Source organism: Syzygium oleosum, unplaced genomic scaffold (assembly GCF_021117445.2).
Source record: "Syzygium oleosum isolate NSW1041296 unplaced genomic scaffold, Sole_v2.1 Sole_v2.21, whole genome shotgun sequence".
NCBI lineage: Eukaryota > Viridiplantae > Streptophyta > Magnoliopsida > Myrtales > Myrtaceae > Syzygium > Syzygium oleosum.
This window is the reverse complement of record NW_026607505.1, coordinates 837,014-863,659: the sequence shown is the minus strand read 5'-3', so window position 1 is coordinate 863,659 and position 26,646 is coordinate 837,014. Positions and strand designations below refer to the sequence as shown.

Here is a 26,646-nt window from a genome sequence, read left to right as displayed (position 1 = left end):
TTAAGCAAACTAGCAGCAGACATATTATTAGAGCTGCAGAGAAAAGAAAACATGTCTGTTTCCATGATACACTTGGTTCCAGCTTTCCAGGGAGCTGGACAAAAGGCGTATCCTCGTTCTGTCTGAATAGTTGGTGGGTTTGCTTATTACAATGCTTTGCCAAAAAACTACCAATATGAGGAGGCATCTTGCAATTTCTCTGGTGCATCTATTTGCAATTCAAAATGACAGTATATTGGCAGACAGAGCTTCTGTAATGGCTCTACCCTTCGCTATGTTCTTTGTTTCTATTCAGATTACCATCTAAGGGTTCATGTAGGATTCTCCTTAACCATTCGTAGTCCGGTTCCTCAATCATCTCACGGAAAATTCTTCACTGGAGATTCCTATGTGATTTTGAAGGTAAATGTTTTGGCTTCAATTATTTCATCCCTGGCGTCTTTTGCACCATGTATTTGACATAAGGAATATGCTCGACTGCACGTAATCCAAATGAGACGTGAAAATGGTTTCAACACGAACCCAAAGATGGTTGTTCCTTTAACTTGCTTGATGCAAGTTTCAAATAAGTGTAGATCCCCAGTTCATATCATGATAGCGGCCTAACTAAGCTATATGAGGAAAGAGGCTTTTCTACATGAGGCTTTTCCTCTGGAGGGGATAAAATAAACAGAATGGGACCACCAACTAGGTTTTACCTGCTCAGAATGTCGTATAATTGGAGAAGAGATGCAAAAGATTGTCCAATGTTTCTGGGTGGAACTTCCTCGCAAACAGGTAACATGGCCTCTTCACCCCATTCCACAAACAAGGTTTTATCTGCTCTTCAGGCTGCAGAAATCCAAGCAACAAAATTTTCGTTCAGCCTATTTATGAATATTTCGAGATCGGATACAAACATTGCATACCTTACTGTCGCTCGTCACATGTACGCTCACATCAATAGACTGCACAAATGACATATAGGCACGGTCAAACTCATGACAGAAATATGGGAACAGTAATTTACATACATTATAACTATGTTTCACACAAACAAAGGAGAAGTCACAGTTGGCAGTTTCCTACTTCACAGAGTGATAGTTTTTTTTTTCTTTTTTGAAGTCTGATGATAGTTAAATTGTCATCTTGTACAAACAATGGTAAATTGTTGTGCATACCATAATATTTTTCAGAAGCGCATATGTGACATCTTGAGCCCTGTAGGATTTGGGGTGCGATTTTCTCTCGGACCAATCGACATGTGTCACCGACCATGTTGCAATTCCACCAGGATCCACCATCTGAGAACACGTGCAGGAAGAAACTTGTCAAGTTGGAGATTGGTGAGATGACATCAAAAACCGAGGTTGTAACACAGGAGGATCCTTACATTGAGAAAGGTCGGGATGTAATGGTCATCGGCGATGCAATCTTTACCATCCAAACCTGGCTGTAGGTGTAAAGAATGTCTAATTAACATCTTACTATATCACAGAATGTTCAAGAATCATGGCTACAACGATAGATATCTTAAAAGCGACTGGACCAAACAAATATGATGTGATGAATTGACAAGTCAACTGTCCAGAGAATTTTGGCCAAGAAATGTCCAGAATGAAAAAATGAAGAACGAAAGAAACCGGAACAACAACACTCTTCGAAAGCAAAATATCTTAATGGGATACATGCAGGCGATGTTCACAATAGGGGCAAAAACTATGATCCACAAACCCAATAATAACAAGATGATACGCAATAGGATTGAAAGCAACTGAATAAGCACATTCACCTGACAATGGTCCCTGAATTTCGAGTAATATAGACTGTCAGCCATAAGAATTAAAGCATGCTGCCGCTTCATTGTGAACCACTGCAGAGAACTCAGCAATTAATTCGAAATATGTGTGAAAAACTCTTGAGTTCAGAAGCCAACATATGTGGTTTAAAACCACTAAAACACATTGCAGCAAGACAAAAAAAAAGACAACGTAGAGAGTCCTAAAACAAATTTAGATGTTGCAAGACTTCTACCATCTGAAAAGCAATATAAATGCATAACATCTCACTAATTCTTGACATACCCGGGCACCTTTCCGGAAATCACTCTTCTTGACTTCTGTAGCATTTTCTCCGAGTATCTGCCATTGCCATGTCGACCGGGATCCAAGAAGCTACATGGGAAATAGAAAATAGTTGAGAACGAGTCACCTTGCCTTCTCACTTAAAGAACAGTTGCAACCAAAGAGGTACAGCCACGAGGCACAGAAAATAAGTAGGAAGCGTAATACAATACAAAAAAACAATGTGTGCTTACCAGTCAACGTAGCTGATATTTGTGTGCATAAGATAATCGTACACATAGTCAAAAGTATGCAATGGCACACAGCTGCAACACCACAAGATTAGAAATCAGAACTTAGAAGCAAGCTTCTTCAATTTTTTTCATTATAAGAGATAGGAAAATTTTAATTTTTTTGCCTCATTACCTATCAGAGAGTAACACAAAATGTTGGTTATCATCATCTTTAAGAGCGTTTGCCAATAACCGTCTCTCAGCATCAACCATGGAAAATTTTCCCCACACCACCTGCATAGGTAAATGTCCCTCTCGTTAAAAGGGGAATCTCTCATAATCTGGCTAAAGCGCTCAACCGGAGAAAAAGAATTACATAATGGAATTTTGCACAGTAACAATCCCATGGATTTTTCTTTTAAATAAAAAAGTTCAATGGTATTGCATTTAGTGTGTTTTGAGACCATTAGCTCCAAAATGCACTAGGCACATACCCACCAAATTCTTCCTCGTTTATCTTTCTTTTGCATAAAACTTAATTAGCAGATTTTGGCTTTCATGAAAAAACTTGCACTCCACAAACACAAGGTGCCTCTACCAAAACAACTTTCAATTGTGCCAAAGTGCAAAGTAAGTTACTGAACCTGGTCGCTCCAAATGTCTCGTTCATGGAAGAAATGGCTCACATGCATAGGTTTTTCTTTAGATGCATGGACATAAACCGTGAATCTTCCTTCGTGACCCTAACAGCAAAGACAAAGATATCGTTAGTCAAGAAAGACAAAATTAAGCAGCAGTGGTATTGTGTATGCATCTGCTTAGCTACTATTCTTTCTTCAACTACATCGATGTCTGCTCATACATAAGTATACTATGCTCTACAAAAATTGTGTGTATTAAGAATAGCACCCGCAAGCAAAGTCCTGCAGCAAAGGTAATCTTCTGTTTTATCAGACTTTTCTAGAAGAGTGGAATAATGAGAACAAAGGAAGTTACTCTTTGATCAAACAAGATAAAAATATCTGGGACAAGCATTAGATGGTCAAGAAACTTAGAAATATCTTTTCCACAGATGGGACTTCAAAGGACTTCAGAATGCACAAACTAAATGCATCCACTGAAACAAATAGCGATAATCCCTGCAGGAATCATCTCTTATTCATTCCATAGTGTGCAAGCAGTGATTATCAGAGCCACAAAAGAAAGACTCTATCAATCTTTAATGGTACAAAGGCTCGAGATGCCAGCAAGTACAATGTTGGAAATTGGTGATCTATTTTCAACCAAATCTACAAACACATTTTCTTCATCAAGAAGTAGCCGAATGAGAGCCACAAGTTTACACCAGCTGCTGAAGCAAGTCAAAGAAGACTTCAACAACGAGAGAAGCAAAGTGTGAAAGCAAGCAAGCAGCAGCAAAAAAAAAAAGTAAGAATGGCCCAAGTTGAAGATGACATCTTGAAGACTACGTGGGCAGCATTCAAGAGGAATTCAGATTGAGAAGATGTCAGAGATTGAGGCTTGAGGATGTCGGCAATGGAGGCCACAAAACAAAATCAGCTATGCTTGAGGAATAGGCCAGCACACTACCAAATAGATGTCAAAGATTATGGCTTACAAAAGCCAAAAACTTAGACTAGAACAATCTTGTAAAATAGGTCAACAATTGTGGTCAACAATACCTTGCCCCTCCCCATCAACTATACCATACACATATAAACTTGCACACACTCAAACCACGGACTATCATATCAAATTTTTCCTTCCGCACAATCTAAATTCCAACATATAGGAATAGAAAGAGTAAATGTGAAATCTTACCTGGAAAAACTTATCCCACAACTCCTCAAAAGGTAGCGAAGCGGGACTCAAAAACATGAAAGCTATTTTTGGGTTCATTGTTTTAAGTGGAGGCGTGTTAAGTATGTCCGTGGTCACAACACGTGATGCCAGCTCTTCATCAGAGTATTCCCTTGCAGGACGCCAATCTGGAAAAGTGTGGTAATCTCTGAAAGAAATTATGTGGGCAAGACTGTGACTGGGAGGATTTATGGACACGATAATCAGGAATATAATTCCCATTGCAAATCCCACCATAGTGCACATCATCTTCTTCAACGGAAGACGAGGGCGATTGGCCACCAAAATTTGGACACAATCCATACCGAATCTCCGACCTTCAGCTGTTTCCATCAAGAAGACTAGATTAATGCATCAAAGCTTTCCCATAAAATGTCTTTTTTTTTTTTTTGGTAAGGAAAGCTTTCCCATAAAATGTCCATCCGGCAACATTTCAAAAATCTAAACATCCGGCAAACCTCACATGAGGCACACTCCATTTAATCCTCGGAAGAGTTCACCCTTCCAAAATCAAAATAACGGAAAAGGAACACAATACCAGGACAAACAGGGAGGCTGAACACCACTGCGAGTTTGGTTGTGTATAAATGGAACAATAATCAATGGGAACCAAAGTTTAAACAGAAGCAAAATAATTCAGAAAACAAAGTATCCAAATCAGAAACAACACGCAGCTGACTAGTCGACTCTGTTGTGGGGGTGAATTAACCAAATTTGAGAACACGGGCAAGTATTGCAGCATTTTGTTTCCAGTTGGTCCATGAATTTTCTATGTCAACAAGATGCCACAACCATTCCAACACAACTATCTTGCCATACCAAATTCGACAGTGTCAAATACATTCCAACGCAATTTTTGATATACAAAACATAGCAGTGTAATTTAAACAACGGTGACATATCCTTGGTGCATCTCATTGCTTCTTACATAGCCTAAACTGCGTCTTGTGCGGTGCAGATGGAGACAGATAGTTGGATAGAGAATGCAGCTAATGGCCTTATGGGTACGCATATTAGTCAGGCCAGGCAAGATTTTCATCACAAATTTCAGTTGTCCACTCTTTTTTACAATCTACCAGGAGCATGACAAACTTAAGGAGGGGTAGACTCACGGTAACATTATGAAAGGGGCATCTCATAAAAATTGCGACTTGATAGGTACTGAATAAAAAAAGACGAACCGGAAGTGAGAGGAGAGACAATACCTCGGATGGGTTATCTTTGAGCTTGAAAAATGTGAAGAAACTCGTAGTGTTTCGAGCTCCATTGCAGGAAAAAATCTGGGTTTGTATGCGAAACCAGATTGTATCCTTCACTGTTCCTGATGGTGGATCGAGTTTCCACTATTGGCCGTGGGACTGAGGAATGCCACACCATATTTGACATGAACGAGAACCTTCCGCGAAGAACAGCGTTATTTGACATAAATGAGCACTCGCCCAATCTTCTTCAACCCCTTGATCTTGATGCGGCTTAGTTTTTGCCGTTTGCGCCATCTGATCTATAGCTCTTCTCAGTATGGAAATGGCTCAAGGAAGAAGCGAATGACTAAGCAAAGAGTGTGCTTAGTTTTGGACTCTCTCTTGCCGTTTTTAACCGATCCTCTCTTTTCTGTTTCTGGCTTTGCTTCGGACATATACATGAGCACTTGTCCAAATCTTCAACACCTTGATCTTGACCGCGAACTCGCCTCGCCGCCCTCAATGAACAGATAGAAAAGAAAAGGAGAAAAAAAATTGTCGAAATCAGTGCCAATTGCCATCACGTAAGATGGCCGGTGTCTACTTCGGTGATATTCCGTTCAAAAATAACTGGTTAATTGAATTGGCAAATTGTTCAGTGGGATGACACCCTCCTTGTCGTTGGGGGAGGGGGGGCCGGGGGCGTAAGGGCTCAAGGAAATGAATTGGGTCTCTAAGAGGTGCGAGCAGGATCTGGTGATGTTGGCAAGGTGGTGGAGGTTCGGCTAGGCATGTAATGAAGGAGTGGTGGTTAACTAGCAGTTGTACATAGTGGGGCGTGTGGTAGCCTGGTAGGGATAAGCATTGGGTTCGGATCAACCAAGAAACTGGTCGAAACCAACTTGGTAAATCTGATTTTAGGCTGGTTTTGGGGTGAATCAATTTGGTTGAAGAATCGGTTTACCCTGGATAGGGTATCTAATTTTAGGCTCCTTTGGCTTTGCTCTAAATCGCAAGGCTGAGCCTTGCCGGCTTGGACGAGCTCATACCTCGCTTGTGGCTGGCGACCGGCCGAAGAAGAAGGAAAAAGAAAAAGATAAATAATTAAAAAATCAATTTTTTAAAAATGAAAATAAAAAATAATTAAAAGAAGTGCACAAAGGAGAACGTGCTTAGTCTGGGTGAAATAAAGAGGAGGGAAAATCATTGTCCCTACTTTTGAAGTTGTTTTTTCCATTGATGAAAAATATTTTCCTTGACTAGTTTATTTTCTATGAACCAAACGTCGGAAAATTTGGAAAACTTTATCCTGAAAGTTATTTTCTATGAAACAAATGAAGCCTTAAGTTTCCACTTGTAGTAATTGCAATTTGAACTTTATTTAAAAGCTAAACATTTCGAATTTTAGAAATGCACAAGTGTTCACATTCATTTTCATTTTGTGAAACTTTTTTTTTTCATGTTTCTAGAAATGTCTTTGAATAAGCGTCTTCACTAAACTTTGGAACTTTCGCAGAATATGAAATTCCTTTATTAATTCATATACTGTGTAGGCTTGCCACAGGGGATTATACTCGATTGGTTCATGTACAGGAGATGATAGAATAACTACATGATAACTGGGAAAGACATATGATTGAAATTCAATCAAATTTGAAAAAAAAAATCAAATAGACACAACTCGTGATAATTGACACGGCAAGCGACCTCCTTTGGTTTCAGTGCCTACCTTGCTCTACTTGCTTCAAACAATCTCCTCCTCTTTTCGATCCCGCCAAATCGTCAACGTACTCCAATATTCGCTACGTACGGTTCCATCGCTTGTGTACAATCTGGTGACAAGTGCGATCCTAATAATGAGTATTGCATTTACGAGAGTTCGTATCTTGACAAAACCACCACAACCGGAAACCTCGCCTCTGAACAAGCGACCTTTGAAACATCCGACGAGGGCACAGTAAAAGTGTCGATTGAGGTGCTCGGATGTGGCCACGTAAATAAATTTAGTGCGGATGGGCAAGAAAGCGGGATATTAGGACTGGGCGTTGGTGATGGTAATTTGCCAACTCTGGTTAAACAATTAGGCTCCAAATTTTCCTACTGCTTCGGCAACATACACGACCCCCAGTATCAATACAATGAACTCAGCTTGGGGATTTGGACCTCCGAGGTATTAGCGTCGGAGAGAAGAAGCTACAGATCGACCCCTTGGTATTCAAAAGAGGGCTTATGGGTCAAGGAGGAGTATATATAGACTCGGGCGCCACGTTCACCTTCCTGAAGGAAAAGGCGTAAGTTCCGTTGCAAAATGAGGTCGAGAGTCTGTTGGTGGGAAAGCTGAACAGGGTGAGTCATCCGGAGTTCTTTTGCTATGCAGGGAGCGTGGAGAGAGATTTGACGGGATTCCCGGTCGTCACCTTTCAATTCTCGAGCGGCGCACAACTCGGCTTAGACACCAACAGCATGTTCTTCCAGTTATCGACGAATGTCTTGTGCATGGCCATCGGTAAGTCATTTCCCCGATATGAACGGCGTATCCGTGATTGGAGTGCTGGCACAATAGTCCTATAATATAGGGTATGACATCAAACAGGGCAAGATTTTCTTCCAAAGGATCGACTGCAGTGCTCTCCAATCACTTGTATGATCACTTGTGATTAAAAAATTATCCACCGATACGGTATCGATGTAGTTGGTATTTTCTTTAGTAAAAATGAGAGGGGATATGAATGACCTTTTTGTGAAAGGAGTTACTTTGAGATAAAAAGAAGGCATTTTAGAGAACGATGGAATATGAATTCTGTGTCAATCTCTCTGGATCCGTGTTGCCAACACCAACTGAAGACTCGCGCTTCGAGGCTAAGCATGTCATACGTACAATGAGAACGATGGAATTTGAATTCTTCTATGCTTTTCTTCCTCTAGAATCGAGATCAACTCGCTCTTTTTCACATTAGCTTCTCGATGGTTACAACTTAATTGAACTTCGATTCTAGCTTTTGTATCATTTGATCGCGTACAAAAGGATTAAAAGCTAAGATTCGATTCAGTCAATACCATTGTTCTCAGTCTTTTTCCCGCATTTCCAGTGGCTTCTTTACTCCTCTCGGTCGCATTTCAGTCCACCAGCAACCACCGCCTTCACTGCCGGTCACTCGCCGTTTCCACAACCGCTTTGGAAGCCTCCTCTGTTCTCTGCCTCGTCTTCCGGTTAGTTTGCTCCAAGTTCTCTCAAGTTCGCAACTTGTTCCTTTCTCATTCGTTGGCTCAAATTCTCAGCGTTTTTGTGCTTGATTTGTCTGCAATCATGACTTGGTCATGATCGATGCTCTTGACAGCACTTTCTGCGCATACTCATTCTTAATCTTGTTTGATGTTTAGTGTTCCTGCTGCAGCATTTAGTGTTCACCTTGTGATGCCGTTTGCATCTGTGATTCTCTGAATTTGCTTGGATCGATGGCCTGGATTTGCCTTGATTACCCCAATTTTAGTTCAGATTTATGTTTAACCGAGAGACTCTACAAAATCCTTGAGTTGCATCAATGAACGTCCCGAGTCTAGATTTGATTGAGTTTAATGTCTTCGCTGGCTTCACTTGTCTAACTCTATTGCATAAGTTGTAGTCGATTTCTGTTTGTCCTCATTAGAAGCAAATCCGGTAATTGCTCACTCCAGAGTTCATTTCTGAAGGTCTCAGTTCATTACATATTTTCAATGTTTATATGAGACGCGCTTGAAATTGAATATTGCTGAACTCGGCCGAGAAACATCTGAACGAAATTGGATCCATCCTGATGGGCGTTAACGGTTGTATGCTAGTTATTTTTTTTTTTTAAATCTCAACCCTTTGTTGTCGCCTGGGGTTGCGTGACCTTAGGGACGGCTGGCCGGCGGCTTGTTAGTGGCTGAGTCCTTCGCTGGCAACGTCACGTAAGGTGAGGGCATTTCCGTTATTATGAAAGTTTAGCGAGGGAAAAAAAAATATTAACATTCCGGAAATAACTCCGAACCTACCTTGAGTCAAAGATCTTTAGAGGCCTTTGGAAATGCAATTGCATCTTCCCAAAACTCTCCAATAATTTGTTAAACGGTACTTGCAATTACCCAAGGGCCTTTAAAGCTCAAGGGGTTTCGGGAAAGTGGTTCCCAAACGCACCCTAAGTGCATCCAGGAATTGAAAAAAACATCAAGAGGCTGAAGTTCCATGCATGGTAATTTCGAATGACCATTTCGTTAAGAATAGGTTTGAAATCGAATCCATCGTTTCATTGGATTTAAACATGGTGTATATTAAGCCCGTACTCAATCTAAAAGGTGTACGTAGTTGCATGTAGTTAGCTGCTGTTCAACACTGCAACTAGTGAGTGGGTCACACGAGAGCTTAGCTTTTGAATCATCAGTGAAGCATCAGGAATGTAAGTTGATACGTGCCTTCTGGTCAATAATACCGTTCACATATGTGACCAAAAGAAGAATTTAATACCATCATTTCGTATTGGGCAGAGCATAGTAGGCCCCGGATTTTAAGGCGATTCGATTCATAGCACATTTAATCACGTAAAATGATTGGGGAAACTGGGTCTGTTCCTGCATAGCACACTCTTCATTCATATAGAGCATGTATACATGTAATCTAATTGAGTAATTAAGCATGTTAGCGCCCATTTAATCGGCATGTAACCGATGATATCCTTGAAAAATTCATCACGTAAGTACGAAAAAAATGTTTCTATAATCAAGGGTTTGCCATCGGAGGGAGAAACATAATTTCCCATGACTAACATGGGGGTGTTATTCAATGGGGGTAGTTTGTTATATTCCCACAGTTGGCTGTCCATTTAATAATCGAAGCATCGTAATCAAAGTCCATGCAAATTTTAGCCAGTAGACATAGATACGCCTCGTTCTTCTTTATTCATATAGCCAGTAAACTTATGATCACGTTCGTTTCGCGAATATGTTATAAATTAACTCATGTGTAATGAGCAATTTTATTTCGTTAAATCAGCATATTTTGTAAACATATATGGCTTTGAATACCAAAAGGATGGACGGTCACGTGGTGTTCCGATCGAACAAACATATGTATCCTATCACGTGTTTACCGTTTGTTGTCACCTTCTCAGTTCCAGATGGAAGCTCTTGTCTTCTGTAGTGGAGAGGAGAGCTTTGCATGGTGGGCTTTCGTTTCACCATTATCCAAATCACGGTAGCACCATTCCATCAGCATGTAACCGATGTGATATCCTCAAGAAATTCACCGCGTAATCAACTCCGCATGCATTGAAAAGATAAGGGCGACCAGTTAGTAGGGTCCATATTTATTAGGAGATTTGTCTCAAATTGATAAAGAAGAAAAGAACGGTTATATTTACATTTTCAACCGATATTCATGCTTATCCTCGGAGACGTATTTCATCTTATTTAAAGATAATGAAACCCCCCGAGGTAAAATGAAAAATTAGGAGTTGCCCATTGTAGATGTAGGCTTCCAAGGGTCCTCTGCTTGGTCGACTGAACCGCCTTAAATCCTTTTCTCGGTAGCATTAGAGCTATCAAGACCAACTTCTTCTTTTCCTGTTTCTGCATAGACAAACTGTCGTCTTCTTTATGTTCATCCTTTTTTAGCATTTATAGTACAGATGAAAACTCATGCGATGTCGTAACAGTTGGGATTTTAGTATCCAAAATCCATAAATTGTTAATGAGAAGTGTGGATGGAAATAGTCCCACATTGGATAGAAGTTGTGATGAGAGATCGTTTATTTAGATGAGCCTCTCAAATGGGTTTGGGCCCCAAGGGGTATCCCACTTTTGTGGAAGAAAGATGACCTATGTCAAGCTAGGTCGGTTCCCCCCACCCGCTCCCGCGCCGCCGCCCATCCGGCTGGCTGGCACCGGGTCCATTCTATCGGTTTTTATTTTTTCCCGAACAAACACGTTTTGTTAGAAATTATTATTTATTTATTTTGGACAAATAAACATGTCTGTTCGTGAGGTTCGGTTCGCCCGAACGAAAAATCGCTTCGGTTCAAGTGAGTCTTCATTGCTCGCGACTCTTCATTTTCGCTATATATAACCGAACTGTTCTGTTCGATATAGTGACTCTTTGTGACATTTTTATTCCCACAAGACTTTTTTCCCGACGCACTCTAGACATTTTCATTTTTTCCTTTTCTTCATCATTGCCATTTGTGCGATTATTCTATGAAGTTGCGTTCGAACATTTCCTTTGAAGAAGTACCGCTTCTTTGGAAAGGCGATCCGTTCTATCCTAGGAGATAATTGTTCAACAACCTTGGGTACCGGTAGAGGGGACAAATTGTCTTAAGGACACAACGTGAATTAGTTGGGCTCGGATCATTCGTCGACATTTGGATTACTCGTCAAAACGTGATTTCAGGTTTGTCAAACAACTTTGTTTTGCATATACAAGCACTATTACGTTCAACAATCTTAAGACAATTTTTATCGTGTTTGTATAATTGCATTTCTCAATCATTTTTGTCTTCGTGGCAGAAATGGCTACAACATCAATGACGCCTATTGCGTCTATTCCGACTCATGGAGAGAAGCCAGAAAAGTTCAATGGGGCTGACTTCAAGAGATGGCAACAGAAGATGTTCTATCTCACCACTTTGAACTTGGCAAGGTTCCTCATGGAGGATGCTCCGAAGTTGGATGAAGGAGAGACAAACAAGGAAAATGTTGCTGCTGTAGATGCATGGAAGCATTCTGACTTCCTGTGTCGCAACTATATCCTCAATGGTCTGGACAATTCCCTCTACAACGTTTATAGTCCGTTGAAAACGGCTAAGAAGTTGTGGAAAAGTTTGGACAAGAAATACAAAACGAAAGATGCTGGGTTGAAGAAATTCATCGTCGGCAAATTTCTGGACTTCAAGATGGTAGATTCTAAAACCGTCTTAAATCAAGTTCAAGAACTTTAAGTGATCATGCATGACATTCATGCTGAAGGTATGATGATTAGTGAATCATTTTAAGTGGCTGCTTTTATTGAAAAGTTACCACCGTCTTGGAAAGATTTCAAGAATTATCTCAAACACAAGAGAAAGGAATTATCACTTGAAGACTTAATTGTTTGATTGAGGATAGAGGAAGACAATAGGAATTCCGAGAAGAAAGTTAGCAGCAATCTGGCAGTCTCAAGGGCCAACGTTGTTGAAGAAGGATCAAAAACTAACAAGAAGAGGAAAAACTATGGACAGGGATCCACCTAAGGCCTGAAAAAATTCATTGGCAAATGCTACAATTGTGGAAAGTCTGGACATCGTGCCAAAGACTGTAGAGCCAAGAAAACAAAGATGACTCAGGCGAATGTGGTGGAACAGATTTCCAATGGTGTTGATGATATCAATCTTAGTGCTATGATATCCGAGTGCAACATGATGGGAAACCCCAAAGAATGATGGATTGATACTGGAGCAACTCGTCATATATGCGTCAATAAATCTATGTTCTCATCATACACACCAATGGAAGGTGATGAAAAACTCTACATGGGTAATTCATCAACTTCTAAGGTTGAAAGTGTTGGAAAGGATGCTTTGAAGATGACATCTGGGAAAGTTGTGATATTAAACCATGTGCTACATGTGCCAGACATACGCAAGAATTTAGTGTTCGGATCTCTTCTTAGCAAGAATGGTTTCAAGTTGGTGTTTGTATCTGATAAGTTTGTACTCTCCAAAAATGAGATGTATGTAGGAAAGGGTTACCTTAATGATGGTATATTCAAGTTGAATGTAATGACTGTTATACCCAATGATGTTATGAATAAATTTGTTTCTGCTTATGTGCTTGAGTCTCCTAATTTATGGCATGCTAGACTAGGACATGTTAATTATAAGTCAATAAAGAAATTAATGAACATGGGGTTATTGCCAAAATTCGACTGTCCAAGTGAAAAATGTCAAGTGTGTGATGAATCAAAATTTTCTAAGCCTCCTTTTCATTCTATAGATAATAGAATTACAGAACCTTTAGATTTAATATACACAGACATTTGTGATTTGAAAGTAATACCGTCAAGAGGTGGTAAAAAGTATTTTATAACGTTTATAGATGACTGCTCGAGGTATTGTTATGTTTATTTGCTTAGTAGCAAAGATGAGGCTGTGAATGCTTTTAAAACTTATAAGTCCGAAGTTGAAACTCAGTTAAATAAGAAAATTAAGATGATAAGAAGTGACAGAGGAGGTGAATATGAATTTCCTTTTGAAAAAATTTGTTCTGAGTTTGGTATTATTCACCAAATTACTCCTCCTTATGCGCCACAAGCTAATGGAGTGGCGGAAAGGAAAAACCGATCTTTAAAGGAAACAATGAATGTATTGTTGAATAGTTCCGGTTTACCACAGAATTTGTGAGGGGAAGCTGTTTTGACGGTAAATTTTATTTTGAATAGAATACCCCAAAGAAAGACACGACAAACTCCCTATGAGAAGTGAAAAGGCAGAACGCCTAATTTGAAATATTTCAAAGTGTGGGGGTGCTTAGCTAAGGTTGCGATTCCTAAACCTAAAAAGGTTAAAATAGGACCGAAAACCGTTGATTGTGTCTTTATTGGATATGCTATTAATAGTAATGCATATCGATTTCTTGTTCATAAGTCTGATGTCCCCGATATGCATGTCAATACGATTATTGAGTCAAGGGACGCTTCGTTCTTTGAAAATATATTTCCGTATAACATAGTATATAAGCTAATTAACAACGATAAGAGGCCTCAGGATACTACACCTAAAAGCGATCCTATAGAGGATGAACCTAGACGTAGTAAAAGACAAAGAACTTCTAAGTCCTTTGGAAATGATTTTCTAACATATTTGTTAGAGAATGAGCCTCGGACCTTTAAAGAGGCTGTGACATCCCCAGAAGCCCCGTTCTGGAAAGAAGTTATCAATAGTGAAGTTGAATCCATCCTGTCAAACCATACATGGGAATTGGTTGACCTTCCTCCTGGTAATAAACCACTACAATGTAAGTGGATTTTCAAGAGGAAAATGAAAGCGGATTGTACTATTGATAAGTATAAAGCTAGGCTTGTAGTAAAAGGATACAAGCAACGAGAAGGCCTTGATTATTTTGACACTTATTCACCTGTTACTAGAATTACATCTATGATGATGCTAATTGCCATAGCAGTGGTGTATAGGCTTGAAATCCATCAAATGGATGTTAAAACAGCTTTCTTAAACGGGGATTTGGAAGAAGAAATATATTTGGAACAACCCGAAAGGTTCATTGTTCCAGGACAAGAGAAGAAAGTATGTCGGCTTATCAAGTCACTCTATGGATTGAAACAAGCACCAAAACAATGGCATGCTAAATTCAACCAAATCATGTTGTCGAATGGTTTTAAGATTAATGAGTGTGATAAATGTGTATATGTTAAGAACACTCATAATGGTTTTGTTATTTTGTGCTTGTATGTAGATGACATGCTTATAATGGGTAGCGATAGTGAGGTTGTCAATACAACCAAACGAATGCTCATAAGTAAATTTGATATGAAAGATATGAGGGTTACAGATGTTATTTTAGGAATTAAAATCCATAAGACATCTGGAGGATTAGCTCTATCACAGTCCCATTATATTGAGACAATTCTTGGAAAGTGTAAGAATCTAGATATTGTACCAGTAAAGACTCCGATAGATGTTAATTTACATTTTTTAAAGAATACTGGTGAAAGCAAAGCTCAAAATGAGTATGCTAGTATACTAGGCAGTCTAATGTATGTCATGAACTGTACTAGGCCAGACATAGCTTGTGCTGTGAGCAAGCTAAAACGATTTACAATTAGTCCAAATGAAAATCATTGGAAAGCTATGAAACGTGTATTGGGCTATTTGAAGCACACTCAAAATTATGCTTTGCACTACACAGAGTATTCAGCGGTACTTGAAGGATACTGTGATACAAATTGGATAACCGGCACAAGAGACACAAAATCCACAAGTGGGTATGTGTTTATACTTGGTGGGGGAGCAGTGTCTTGGAAGTCATCCAAACAAACTTGTATTGCAAGGTCTACTATGGAAGCAGAATTCATTGCTTTGGATAAGGCCGGTGAAGAAGCTGAGTGACTTCGAAATTTCCTAGAAGACATTCCTAATTGGTCTAAACCAATGCCAGCTGTGTGTATTCATTGTGATAGTCAAGCGGCACTAGGCAGGGCAAGGAATGTCATGTATAACGGAAAGTCTCGACATATACGTCGAAGACACGATACTGTAAGACAATTACTCTCTAGTGGAATTATCACGATTGACTATGTGAAGTCAAAAGATAATGTTGCGGATCCATTAACAAAAGGCCTAACTAGAGAGTTAGTTGCAAAAACATTAAGGGGAATGGGTTTAAGGCCTATAAAATAAGTAATCATAGCGGAAACCTAACCTAGTTGACTGGAGATCCCAAGATCTAGGTTCAAAGGGACAACCAAGTTATGCAGGCGGAGTAGTGTACTGTCAACTCTTACTCATTCTCGTATGGAGACAGTACTAACATGTGGAGGTTAAATGTAAGCTTTTAATGATTCTGATTCGAGTATGTAATATACCACACAATCAGAAATCACTTATGTGAGTGTGAAGTGAGGGCCGCTTCTATAAAGAATTTGAAAGGCCAAATTCTTCAAAGCACTCATGAAACCAGGCGGTGTTCATGGCCAAAACGAACACAACAGTGAGAACCAACTTTGTTTGAGAGATAATTGTGTGATTTCTATTGTCTAGACTTACACCGAAGGTCGACAGTTCAAAGACATCAAGTCTTCTGATTGACCGAGTAAGTCCGATAGGTCTCACTAGGGAAAGTTCAAAACCTCAGACTACTTATCCCAATGCAACGTTCTCTCATGGAATAATCGCACATTACATCTCATGCATACACGAAGAGTCATGATATCTGAACTTCTCATTCATGTGGGGGATTGTTGGGATTTTAGTATCCAAAATCCATAAATTGTGAATGAGAAGTGTGGATGGAAATAGTCCCACATTGGATAGAAGTTGTGATGGGAGATGGTTTTATTTAGATGAGCCTCTCAAACCCCACTTTTGTGGAAGGAAGAGGACCTATGCCAAGCTAAGTCGGTTCCCCCACCCCCACCCGCGCGCACGCGCGCCGCAGTCCGGCCAGCTCGAACCGGGCCCGGGTCCATTCTATTGGTTTTTATTTTTTCCCGAACAGACATGTTTTGTTAGAAATTATTTATTTATTTATTTATTTTGGACAAATAAACATGTCTGTTCGTGAGGTGAGGTTCGCCCGAACGAAAAACCGCTTCGGTTCAAGTCACAACTGTTCACAGCCCGAACGAAAACCGCTTCGGTTCAAGTGAGTCTTCATTGCTCGCGACTCTTCATTTTCGCTATATATAACCGAACTGTTCTGTTCGGTACAGTGACTCTTCGTGGCATTTTTATTCCCGCGAGACTTTTTTCCCGATGCACTCTAGACATTTTCATTTTTTCCTTTTCTTCATCATTGTCATTTGTGCGATTATTCTGCGAAGTTGCATTCGAACATTTCCTTTGAAGAAGTACCACTTCTTTGGAAAGGCGATCCGTTCTATCCTGGGAGACAATTGTTCAACAACCTTGGGTACCGGTAGATGGGACAAATTGTCTTAAGGACACAACGTGAATTCGTTGGGCTCGGATCATTCGTCGACATTCGGATTACTCGTCAAAACGTGATTTCAGGTTTGTCGAACAACTTTGTTTTGCATATACAAGCACTATTACGTTCAACAGTAACTCCGCTACCAAATTCTCAGACCAACTATTCACAGAAACTCCGAGGCACAACCGCATCGGGCCAAACACGCGCGTACGCAGACATACCTTTCACCTGCATCATTCCCCCATTCACATGTCATTGCAACAAATTCTGCGGACTAGGAAGCGCCTCACTGATCATGTCTCAAATCTTCCATACCGTACTTCAACTGATTTTCAGGTGCCCGCTAGCAAGTGTTCTCGCGATACTCGATTGGATTGGTATAAGTAATTATAAGTGGATTGTAATTAATCTATCGATTTAGAATTGGAAGTCTTTATGCGGTTTAATTACCAAAAAAATCATAAATATATTGTACGGAGATCAATTCAGTTCTAAACATTTCAATTTGATAAATTTAGTCCTAAATATTTTGACAATCTATCAATGTAGTCCTTCCAATCAATTTTGATCGGAAATCACTGACGTAAATGCTTTCCATCTTACGTGGCATAGCCAACGACGGCCAGCACTGATATTAACAATTTTTTTCATTTTTTTCCACTATGGCAGACGACAGTTGGCGAAGGTCACAGCCCTCGCTCGCAGCCAGCGAGGGCCACGACCTTTGCCAGCGGCTATCAAGGGCTTGAAAGCCCTCGTCCAGTGACCGGCCATTGCTAAGGCCCTAACCCCTTGTTGGCCATAATGGAAAAAAAAAAAAAGCACAAGAAAATTTTTAAAAATTGAAAAATTCCACGTCAGTTCTGATCGTGTCAAATAATATAGCCGGAGTCCGTGTTAGCGATTTTCGAATAAAATTGACCGAAAGGACTACATGAACAAATTATCAAAAGGTTCAGGACTAAATTGGCCAAATTGAAAAGTATGAGACTGAACTGGAATCCGTCTGATGGGTTTTGGACTTTTTTGGTAATTTTTCCAATTATGCACTAAAGAATACGAAGAAGCCACTTTAATCGAAGTAGTGCGAAATAAGAGAAAAGATTGTAACATGAGAACGTGGTAGGCTCAATTCAATTCTGTGGCGTTTTGAAAGTACTAAATATTTTCTCTTGTTGTGGAGAACAATGCTTCATTGCACTGGTAGGGTAACTTTTATGATTCCCTTTCTCAATTGTCAAGTTATTAGGAATGAGTGGTCCCAATCGGCCTGAGAACCAAACACAGTAGCTCACAAGCACTACAAGTCTTGTGTTTTTTTGGTCAAAAGGATACTTGAAAACCGGGAAAAGTGTCAAAAAAGTCCTAAATCTTTTGCATTTGTACCAATTTAGTCCTAAACCTTTTTTTTGTGCCAATTCAGTCTTAAACCTTTTGTTTTTGTGCCAATTCAGTCCTTCCGGTTAATTTTGGCTGGATTTTGCTGACATGGACATCAACCGGCCACTGGCACTGACATAAGCAACTTTTAATAATATTTTTATATTTTTTGAAACTTTATTTATTCTTTTTCTTTTTCTTTTCCTCCCCTCCCTCCTTCCTTCAGTCGGTCGCTGAACTGGCGACCGGCCAGAGGCCGGCGAGGCTCGCCCTCGCCCGATGGCTGAGGCTGGGCCCTTCGCCCGGGCCACCGATCGTGAGGCTCGAGCCGCCTCGCCCGGCCGGAGGCTCGAGCCTCGTGACCTCCGCAAGGTCGAGGCCTCGCCTCGCCCGGCCGGGGCGAGGCTCGAGCCCTCGCCGGAGGCCGCAAGGTCGAAGGCCCTCGCCTGCGGCTGGGTGAGGCTCGACCTCGCCGGATCTGGCGAGGTCGACCGGCTTGAGGAAGGAGGGAGAGGAGGGGAAAAATAATAATAATAATAATTCAAAAATGTATTAAAATATTATTAAAATTTATCTATGTCGGCGCCGGTGAACGGCCAGCGTTCACATCAGTAAAATTCGACCAAAATTAGCCGAAAGGACTAAATTGGCACAAAGAAAAAAGGTTTAGGACTGAATTGGTACTAATGCAAAAGGTTTATGATTGAATTGGCACCAAAAAAAGGTTTAGAACTAAATTGGCACCAATGCCAAAGGTTTAGGACTGAATCAGCACCAAAAAAAGGTTTAGGACTAAATTAACACTAATGCCAAAGATTTATGACTTTTTTTTTACACTTTTCCTCATGAAAACCTGCACGTTGTCATTGTTGCCAAATTTCACATTTGGGCGCGTACTTTGGACCATGGCCTAAAGAGGGAAATTCAACCCGCGATATGTGTCTACAGTGACTTACAGCCGTTGGATTAGACCTTGAAAAGGCCTTACGTGAGGTGAGACCCACCTTTCTTCTAAAAGTCCCACTCCGTTCGTTTTGCATGATTCTCGTGCCACATAGCTTGGTCTCGGTCTGGAAATTGATTGTCGTTTTGATCATTTGGTTGGTGGAATGCTTGGCCACACAATGTTGCAGATCCCGTCTGAGATTTCTTTCTTTGTAGCCAAAGATGCTATTCAAATTATGCAAAATAGCACCTGCTCATTTAGAATTAAGGAAGGCCTTCCGGTTACAAAGTTTTCTCAGGTGATTTAGAAAGTGGTAGATGCTCGTATCGAATCTGTTTGTCGATCTTGTTATAGCTGAATACAGAAAGATGCGCGAATAAAGCCGAAAGGGAATTTGCTTCTTGAGCTCAATCGCCCTCGCGATTAAACCAACTTGGCTGGCCATTTGGAACAAGGCTATTTCATTACAAACACGACCAGTCGAACAAAGTCTTCCCAGAAAAGTGAATGCAACGTCCTCGAACCGACATCGTTTGTCAAACAATCTTTTTTCGCAGCTCGGAATATAGTTAATACTGGGACCAAACTTGTTTAGCCCTAAAATTCATCAAGGATCAAGAGTCAATCCGCTTGTTGAAAGGCCATTTATCTTCCAGGGCTTAAGCCTCGATTTGAAGCTCGCCATTCTAGACGACCCATCTTTTGTTACTTCTGCAGCTGGTTCCTCAAAGGAAAATAAAAGAGAAGAAATAAGAAAGAGAGGAGGGTCAGCAAAAGAAAAACAGAGGAGAGAGGGAACCGTGAGAGAGAAACGCGAGATTTCGTCCACGCAAACCCCAGACATAAGTAAGAATTTCAAGCCTTGATTCCTTTAATCAAAGAAAATTCCTTCGCAAAGCCATAATTTCGGATCGTGTTGAATTTCGAGTTGTTGGATTGACTTTAGAGGTCGTTGAGCTGTGAAATTTTGTCAGGAAGATATTTTAGGATGTTGTGGAACCGTATGATTTGGGGTTACAGTTTTGTTGAGCTGAAATTTTAAAGTTTGTCAAGCACTAACGAAACCATATTTGAACCACTGTGTATGGCGCCGGTTTCCACTAGTCTCCGCTAGGGGTGATTGGTTCTAAGGTGGGTCGGTTCCAGACCTGAAACCTGAAATCAACTCTGTTATAACCGATTCCTAGTTTTTGGAACCTGAAATCTACCATGTTTGCCCTGGATTCTGTTTTGAAACCTACCCTGTTTTTTCGGTCCAGTTACAGGATCTACCCGAGAACCCCTTTTTTTTGGTTCCTTTTTTTGGTTTCATTTTTTCTGGGTAGCAAATAGGAAAACTTATAACTCAAATCAAAGGTTATAAGTTTGACTATGCAAATAATCTTAAGTATTCATACAAAAGCATATTATCTTAATCCCAATAATTTAATAAATGTGATAAAATAGCATAAATTCCAGTTGGATATGTAGTTTCTTTGTTACAGAACAAAAATTTAAGAAAGAAGAAATTGATCCCTATAATATTTATAAGCCCTTGAGTTAGACTATCCGCAAATAATGATCACATTCTTCATCCTTTATGATAGAATGCTTTGAATTCTTGCCATGTAAAATTGCAAGTGGACCTCCATATAAAATCAGTTCTAAAACCGGTCCGGGTGGATTTTCACTTGGAATTGGAACCGGAAACCGGACCGGTTCTAACCGATTCCCAAAAAATAGAACCGGTTCCCGAACCGGTTCAAACGGGAACCGGTTCCTGGACCTATTTTTCGAGTGGGTCGATCCGGTTTCCGGGTAAATCCGGTCCGGTTGCACACCCCTAGTCTCCGCTGCCATCTTTTGGGTTAGGGGCAAAGTTCGACTTTTAAGTAAGTCAGGTTAGCTTTCCAATGACCCCAGACCCACCTAGAATATATGTTGGTAGAGTTCAAATAAACCGTTTTAAATTCGGCACGTGAGCTACCGTTGTACAGCGGACAACAGTAGTTGTTTTGCTTTAGGCAAGCTTTTATTGGCACGTCAGAGTCCTTTTGTTATCAAATAAGCTTAGTTTGGTTGAGTCTTAGTTAAAATAGTTATCTACTTGACTTTCATATCCGTTTCCCACTTCAAGAATAGGATTTTGAGTTCCGCTCGAGGTAGCTTTTGTTGTTTGGTTTCACATTTTTGGGTGAGTGGACTTATCTTTTTTATGAATTAGAAACTCATGTTTTGAAAAATTATAAGAGATAGATGTATTATAAGATATGAAACAGGCATCACATGACATGATGTATATTAAAAAGGAAAAGTGTTGTTTAGAATATATTTGCTTCCTAAAGATGGATCGGATATTTACAACCTTTTTTGTGATTTAAAACGGCAAAGAACTCTTGTTTGATGGAATGAATAGCGAGAGGTCAAATGCATTGGTGTTTGAACTTAATTTACGAAGCAAATTTTGAATTCGTTCGTGATTGCAAGATGAGTTGATTGTTTTATGACCATCACCATCATAGCACGAATGACCATAGAAACATTGAGGGATTGCAAGTATGCAAATTATTTTCAAGACATTCTATTGGGCCAAACCACCGGCTGATATAAGTAGAGCCTTACGCCAAGCGAAAATCTTGGCATGATATAAGTCATGGGGTGTCAAGCGTGGCCTTAGTCAATGGACTGGACCACTGGTGTTTACTTTGATATGGTTAATGGTATGAATATGTGCAAAGCTTTGTTGAAATCATATAACTCATTTTTTATATTATACAAATACTATCTAATGAATTTGGATAAATGTATTTCTAGTACCTTTTATAATATACATGGTGGATACTTGATCTGGTACCTTAGAAGGGATTTGTACTAATTCATTGATGGGTGACTTGCTCATACCATTCATCTCAATTCTTTTTTCAGTTTCTATAGCTACCGGCAACTAGGACGAGAAGGCATCGGCGAGGTATCGATGCACAAAGACTTGACAACCCATCAATACTGCAAACTAAGTAGAATTTGAGAATAATTGAGTTCTAGCTCCAACAAAAGATAAACATGGAACAAAAACACTCAAACCACTCTGGACATTATACTTCCAACCTGTAACATCTATAAGCGACTTCTTCTAGTAAATCAGTCGAATAAATGTCCGTGTGAATAGAGACTCACAATCACTACTAAAAACAACAGGCCCAAAAGTAGAATTCACTTTGTAAGTCCACGAGCAGGAATATTTTATCGTAATAGCAGGCGAAACAGAGGGACTATGCAGGAGAAATAGTCCTGCAGATGTTCCTACTGAGCAGCACACGAAGAATTCAGAACTATGAACTTCTTGGGGATATCAGTGTGAACTTTCCAACTTTTCACATTCTTAAACATAAAACACCAGAAATTACTAACAATAGTCCACATATTCCGATCTCTTCAGGATTTGAACAGAACTAGATTCGACTACCATAGATATATCTTGATGGGAAAAGTCGCCTTCAGATGATATGACAGGACCTCAACCTATATCACAACTAGAAGATTGTGGAAGTAAGGAGTAGAGTGGTGCCTTGCCTGAACGAAGGTCCCAAGATCCTATAACTCTGAATCAGCAACAAGTTCTTAATAAGAGTTCAAGCACTGCTAAACTCGGCATGGTTTCTGCATGAGAACAGAGAAGTCATAGGGGCTTTCACGCAAAACCAAGAGCTAAACTATGATGTTATAAGCAATTCAAGCAAGAGGAAAAGCTAAATGATCTTGCCCTCTTTGAGTAAGTTACACATTCTGTTGCTTGCTTGAAATTTCTTTAGTTTTGATACATTCCTTTTCCTGCAGACAGCATAATGAAGTTCAAACCATCAATTTTGCAAACCAAGTAGAAGCTTGGGTATATCCAATATATGCAGTAATGCAAAGAAAGTGGTTCTGTAAAAAGAAAATAGAGGCAGTTTACATTGCGCAATGCCAAGCATGACTTTTTTACAAAATTTTCAAATTTAATTCAGTTGTGGTGAGTTATGTCAGACTTAGACTGATATTAAGACTTCTGAAAGCAAGATCTTGACAACAAGTTCTAGGGAGGTGATCATCTTAACAGGTTTGTGTTATCGATGTCATGTTGTCTATATTGATGCAACAAGAGAACCTCCCGGTGTTGCAGTTTAGCAGTACATTGTATACAAAGTCGAATTCCCGGACCTAATGCTAAGAAAATGGAAAAAGCCAGAGCAATCACAATCTCAAACCTAACATTTTGAATCAATTGATTGGCTATTTAAGATAGGTTTTCCCCACCCACCCCAACTCCCCCAAAACACCCAAAGGAAAAGAAAAAGGGTATTTCATACATGGTATTTTCCATTTAATGATGTTCTTATCGTAAATATATATGGCATTTCAAGATAATACAAGCCTAGTTATGTTGCTTAAAGGCAGAAAGCTATGTCAACTAAGCAACAAATTAGAGTAAGATGCCGGCTGGCAGTACAAATAGGGAGTCATCATCTTTACTGGGGACAATAATCATTCACAAATAAGGGATCTACTCAATCTAGATCTAGTTCGGCAGAAGCACCAAGCAAAACATGTCTATAATACTGAAAAAAAAAAAAAAGGAAGGCAATTTTTGGAAATATTGCAGTGTTTTACAACCCTACTTTTATGAGCTCTGAGCTACCTGTCCTTCCATGGTTACATTATATAGAATGGTATGATGAATATGAGTGGAACCATAAATTTTGTAGCTCCATGCAGGATAAGGTACATCAGCAGAATCCCATAGCTCATGTCTTGGTTTACCACTCTGTTATGCCTATAGCAAGTATTCTCCCACATACCGTACAATATGCATTTAGTTAAATGTATGTTAGGATGTGAATACGCATTGCTAGAACACTAAAATAGCTCATGACATGGCAATTTTAATATTTTGGACAATATACCAAAGGAAACAATGTAAAGCATGCAACAATGAACTGAAATTGAGACATCTAATTTCATTCAATACAAAAATGGATCCATTATTTAGGGTTGAGCACCTTAAAGTATAGGAGAAAATCTTGAGAGCACTCAATTACTAAAAGTAGCATTTCAGCGGCTTCTCATTTTCTAGGAATGTGGATTGCAGTATTTAAAGCTGAGGTTGACGTGCCAACAGTATATAAAATAGGGGTACGCAGCACATCATAGAAACCAAGCAACTTTAAGCATAAGTGACTCTAGTCAACCATTGTTCATAACATGCATTATTCAAATAATAAAATTTCAACAAGAAAACAGAAGCCAGCATCACCAAGCAGGGTCCTGTCCAGAAGGAAACACCAGAAAAGTACTCGAATCTTACCAATCCTTTGTTTTCATAGTAATCGTCCAATGCCCACTGATACTTCGATTGGTTCAAACCAAACCAACGCGCCACATGGTCATCCAAGCTTGAGTGAGCTACAAAAATAACCCAAGGTATCTTCAAAAATTTCTCGAAGTGAAAGTAAATCAAGCAAAAATAATAGCTTTCTCTATCACACCATGCCAGGTTTCATTCATCAAGCCGGAAAACTCAGAAATTCTCAGCTTTATGTTCCTCAATCCCAATCCCAACTTTAAGGAACCAAAACAAGAAATGTTAAAGCTTCTCAGATATCATAAAGATCCTATATACAGTCTAGAAGGAAATTCACTCAACGCTCGAAAAATTCCATCTTTAGAACCAAAACTTAAAGAACCAAGCCATCAACCACTAGATCACCAAAGCTAAAGTCTTAAACTTTCGCAGTTTTCCCCTGAATTGGCTCCATTTTCACACCAACCAAACAAGAGGCTCTCATTCTTCCAAATTCAAACAACACTAAACACGATCATCACAAGTGACTATAGGGCAACCATACCATCTTGCACTCTGTTGACAGCATTCTTGAAGAACCCCAGAAAGGACCCATTTTGCGGAGGCTTCTCGAATTGCTGCGGCGGCGGCTGGACCGGCGGAGGCACCGCCTTCTTCGGCGGTTCGAAAACGGGAGTTGGGGGCTCGGCTGGCTTGGGAGTGGATGGTGGGGTCATGAACACCGTGTAGGGTCCAATCTTGCCGATCACCGGCGGAGGCACAGATTCTTTGTTGATAGCCATGGTTGGACAGCCAGCGAAGAGAGAGAGAGAGAGGCGGCGAGCTTGGAAGAGAGACAGTGAGAGTGGAAGAGAAGAGTAAAGCAGAATGAGGGTACTTAGAAAGAGCGGCCGAGAAAGTGTTTCTGAGAGAGAGAGAGAGAGAGAGAGAGCACGCAACCCAAGTGGTCAGATCAGATCTTTGTCTTTGTTTGATTTATGTAAAGTCCTGTTTTTTTTTTCTTTTGCTCTTTCTACTTCAGCAGATGGGAACACAGGAATAAATTCAGTCAATAGGAGGCTTACTTTTGAAAGATATGGGCCTTTCTTGTTCTGGTTTTGGGTTTTTATTTTGTTCTGCTGGATAGCATGGATCTGGAGTTGTTAATTGACACACATCTGTTATCTGTTCCATTTCCAAACCATTCCAAGATTTTGATCTAACAAAGAGTTTCTTGACCAATGCCCAAGTTGGGGATTCCAAATCTTATTTGAATCTCTCGGGTCTTGCGCTTGCCTTCTACTCTACATGGTGATAGGGGTTATCTTATATATACTTTCTCCTAAAAGACTTAGTTCAAGTTCGACCGAAAGGCAAATCTTGTAAAGGCTACAAAATTAGTAAAGAATGAATCTAGATATATTGAATTTTAAGTGATGGTGCATATTTTTATCGAGAGTAATGTAAGATTTACTAAGACAAGTTTAGTTTACAAAATTGGTTTACTAGGTGATATGATTGACTATAAATGGTCATTTAAACGGTAGGTCATAAACATTTTAACAATCTGTCTCATCATTTAATATATATATTTTGCAAATTAATCTTAGCATACTTGGCATCTCTTTTTTCGGATTTTGAATCCACTCGTTCAATCTATTACTTTGGAATACCAAATTATCAATTCAAAAAACACCAGTTATCTCAAAACTTCTTGCTCGTATCCGGCATCAAAGGGTGCTATACAATAATGTCTATCTAGAAGATCAGACCATTCTTAATTTACATCGCTTTACCCATTTGTGATAATCTGTTGTATCACTTCGTATATTCAAAAGGTTGTGTCAAGTAAGAAGCATATAAATGTAAAGTGTCCATCATTTTCTCAGTCGACCCACCCTCAAATAGTTCTACAATCAAAAAGCCACAATGTAACATTCTCTTAACCAACTGATCGACGTCCTTAGCTGTGTGTTGAAACATCAATAAATTGTTTTACACGAGTAAAATAGCAACTTTCTTAAAACAGATTCAATTACTACACTTGTTCATG

The 26,646-nt window shown here is 39.7% G+C and overlaps 1 protein-coding gene and 3 pseudogenes across 2 annotated transcripts; 2 read left to right on the top strand and 2 right to left on the bottom strand.

Annotated features, from left to right (window-relative positions):
- Window positions 1-654: 654 nt before the first annotated feature.
- LOC115677401 (glycosyltransferase BC10-like) lies at window positions 655-4,468 on the bottom strand (annotated as a pseudogene).
- A 625-nt stretch (window positions 4,469-5,093) lies between these two features.
- Window positions 5,094-8,097, top strand: LOC130140744 (aspartic proteinase CDR1-like; annotated as a pseudogene).
- A 4,544-nt stretch (window positions 8,098-12,641) lies between these two features.
- Window positions 12,642-13,666, top strand: LOC130140743 (uncharacterized; annotated as a pseudogene).
- An 8,613-nt stretch (window positions 13,667-22,279) lies between these two features.
- LOC115677483 (uncharacterized) lies at window positions 22,280-25,563 on the bottom strand. Of its 2 annotated transcripts, XM_030600661.2 has the most exons (4): window positions 25,159-25,562; window positions 24,618-24,715; window positions 23,037-23,104; window positions 22,280-22,933 (listed from the first exon to the last, which is right to left on the bottom strand). In XM_030600661.2, the coding sequence occupies exons 1-3, from the start codon at window positions 25,394-25,396 to the stop codon at window positions 23,051-23,053; spliced, it is 390 nt and encodes a 129-aa protein (XP_030456521.1). In that variant the 5' UTR covers window positions 25,397-25,562; the 3' UTR covers window positions 22,280-22,933; window positions 23,037-23,050. The 2 variants fall into 2 exon arrangements, with proteins under 2 accessions (XP_030456521.1, XP_056176700.1); XM_056320725.1 differs by lacking the exon at window positions 23,037-23,104 and having other exon boundaries at window positions 25,159-25,563.
- Window positions 25,564-26,646: the final 1,083 nt, after the last annotated feature.

Coding starts and splice junctions, on each gene's coding strand:
- LOC115677483 (XM_030600661.2), bottom strand. CDS start 25,396: ATGGCTATCAACAAAGAATCTGTGCCTCCGCCGGTGATCGGCAAGATT. Junction 24,716..25,158: donor TGTCAACAGAGTGCAAGATG/GTATGGTTGCCC, acceptor TTATTTTTGTAG/CTCACTCAAGCTTGGATGAC. Junction 23,105..24,617: donor ACTATGAAAACAAAGGATTG/GTAAGATTCGAG, acceptor TGCTGTCTGCAG/GAAAAGGAATGTATCAAAAC.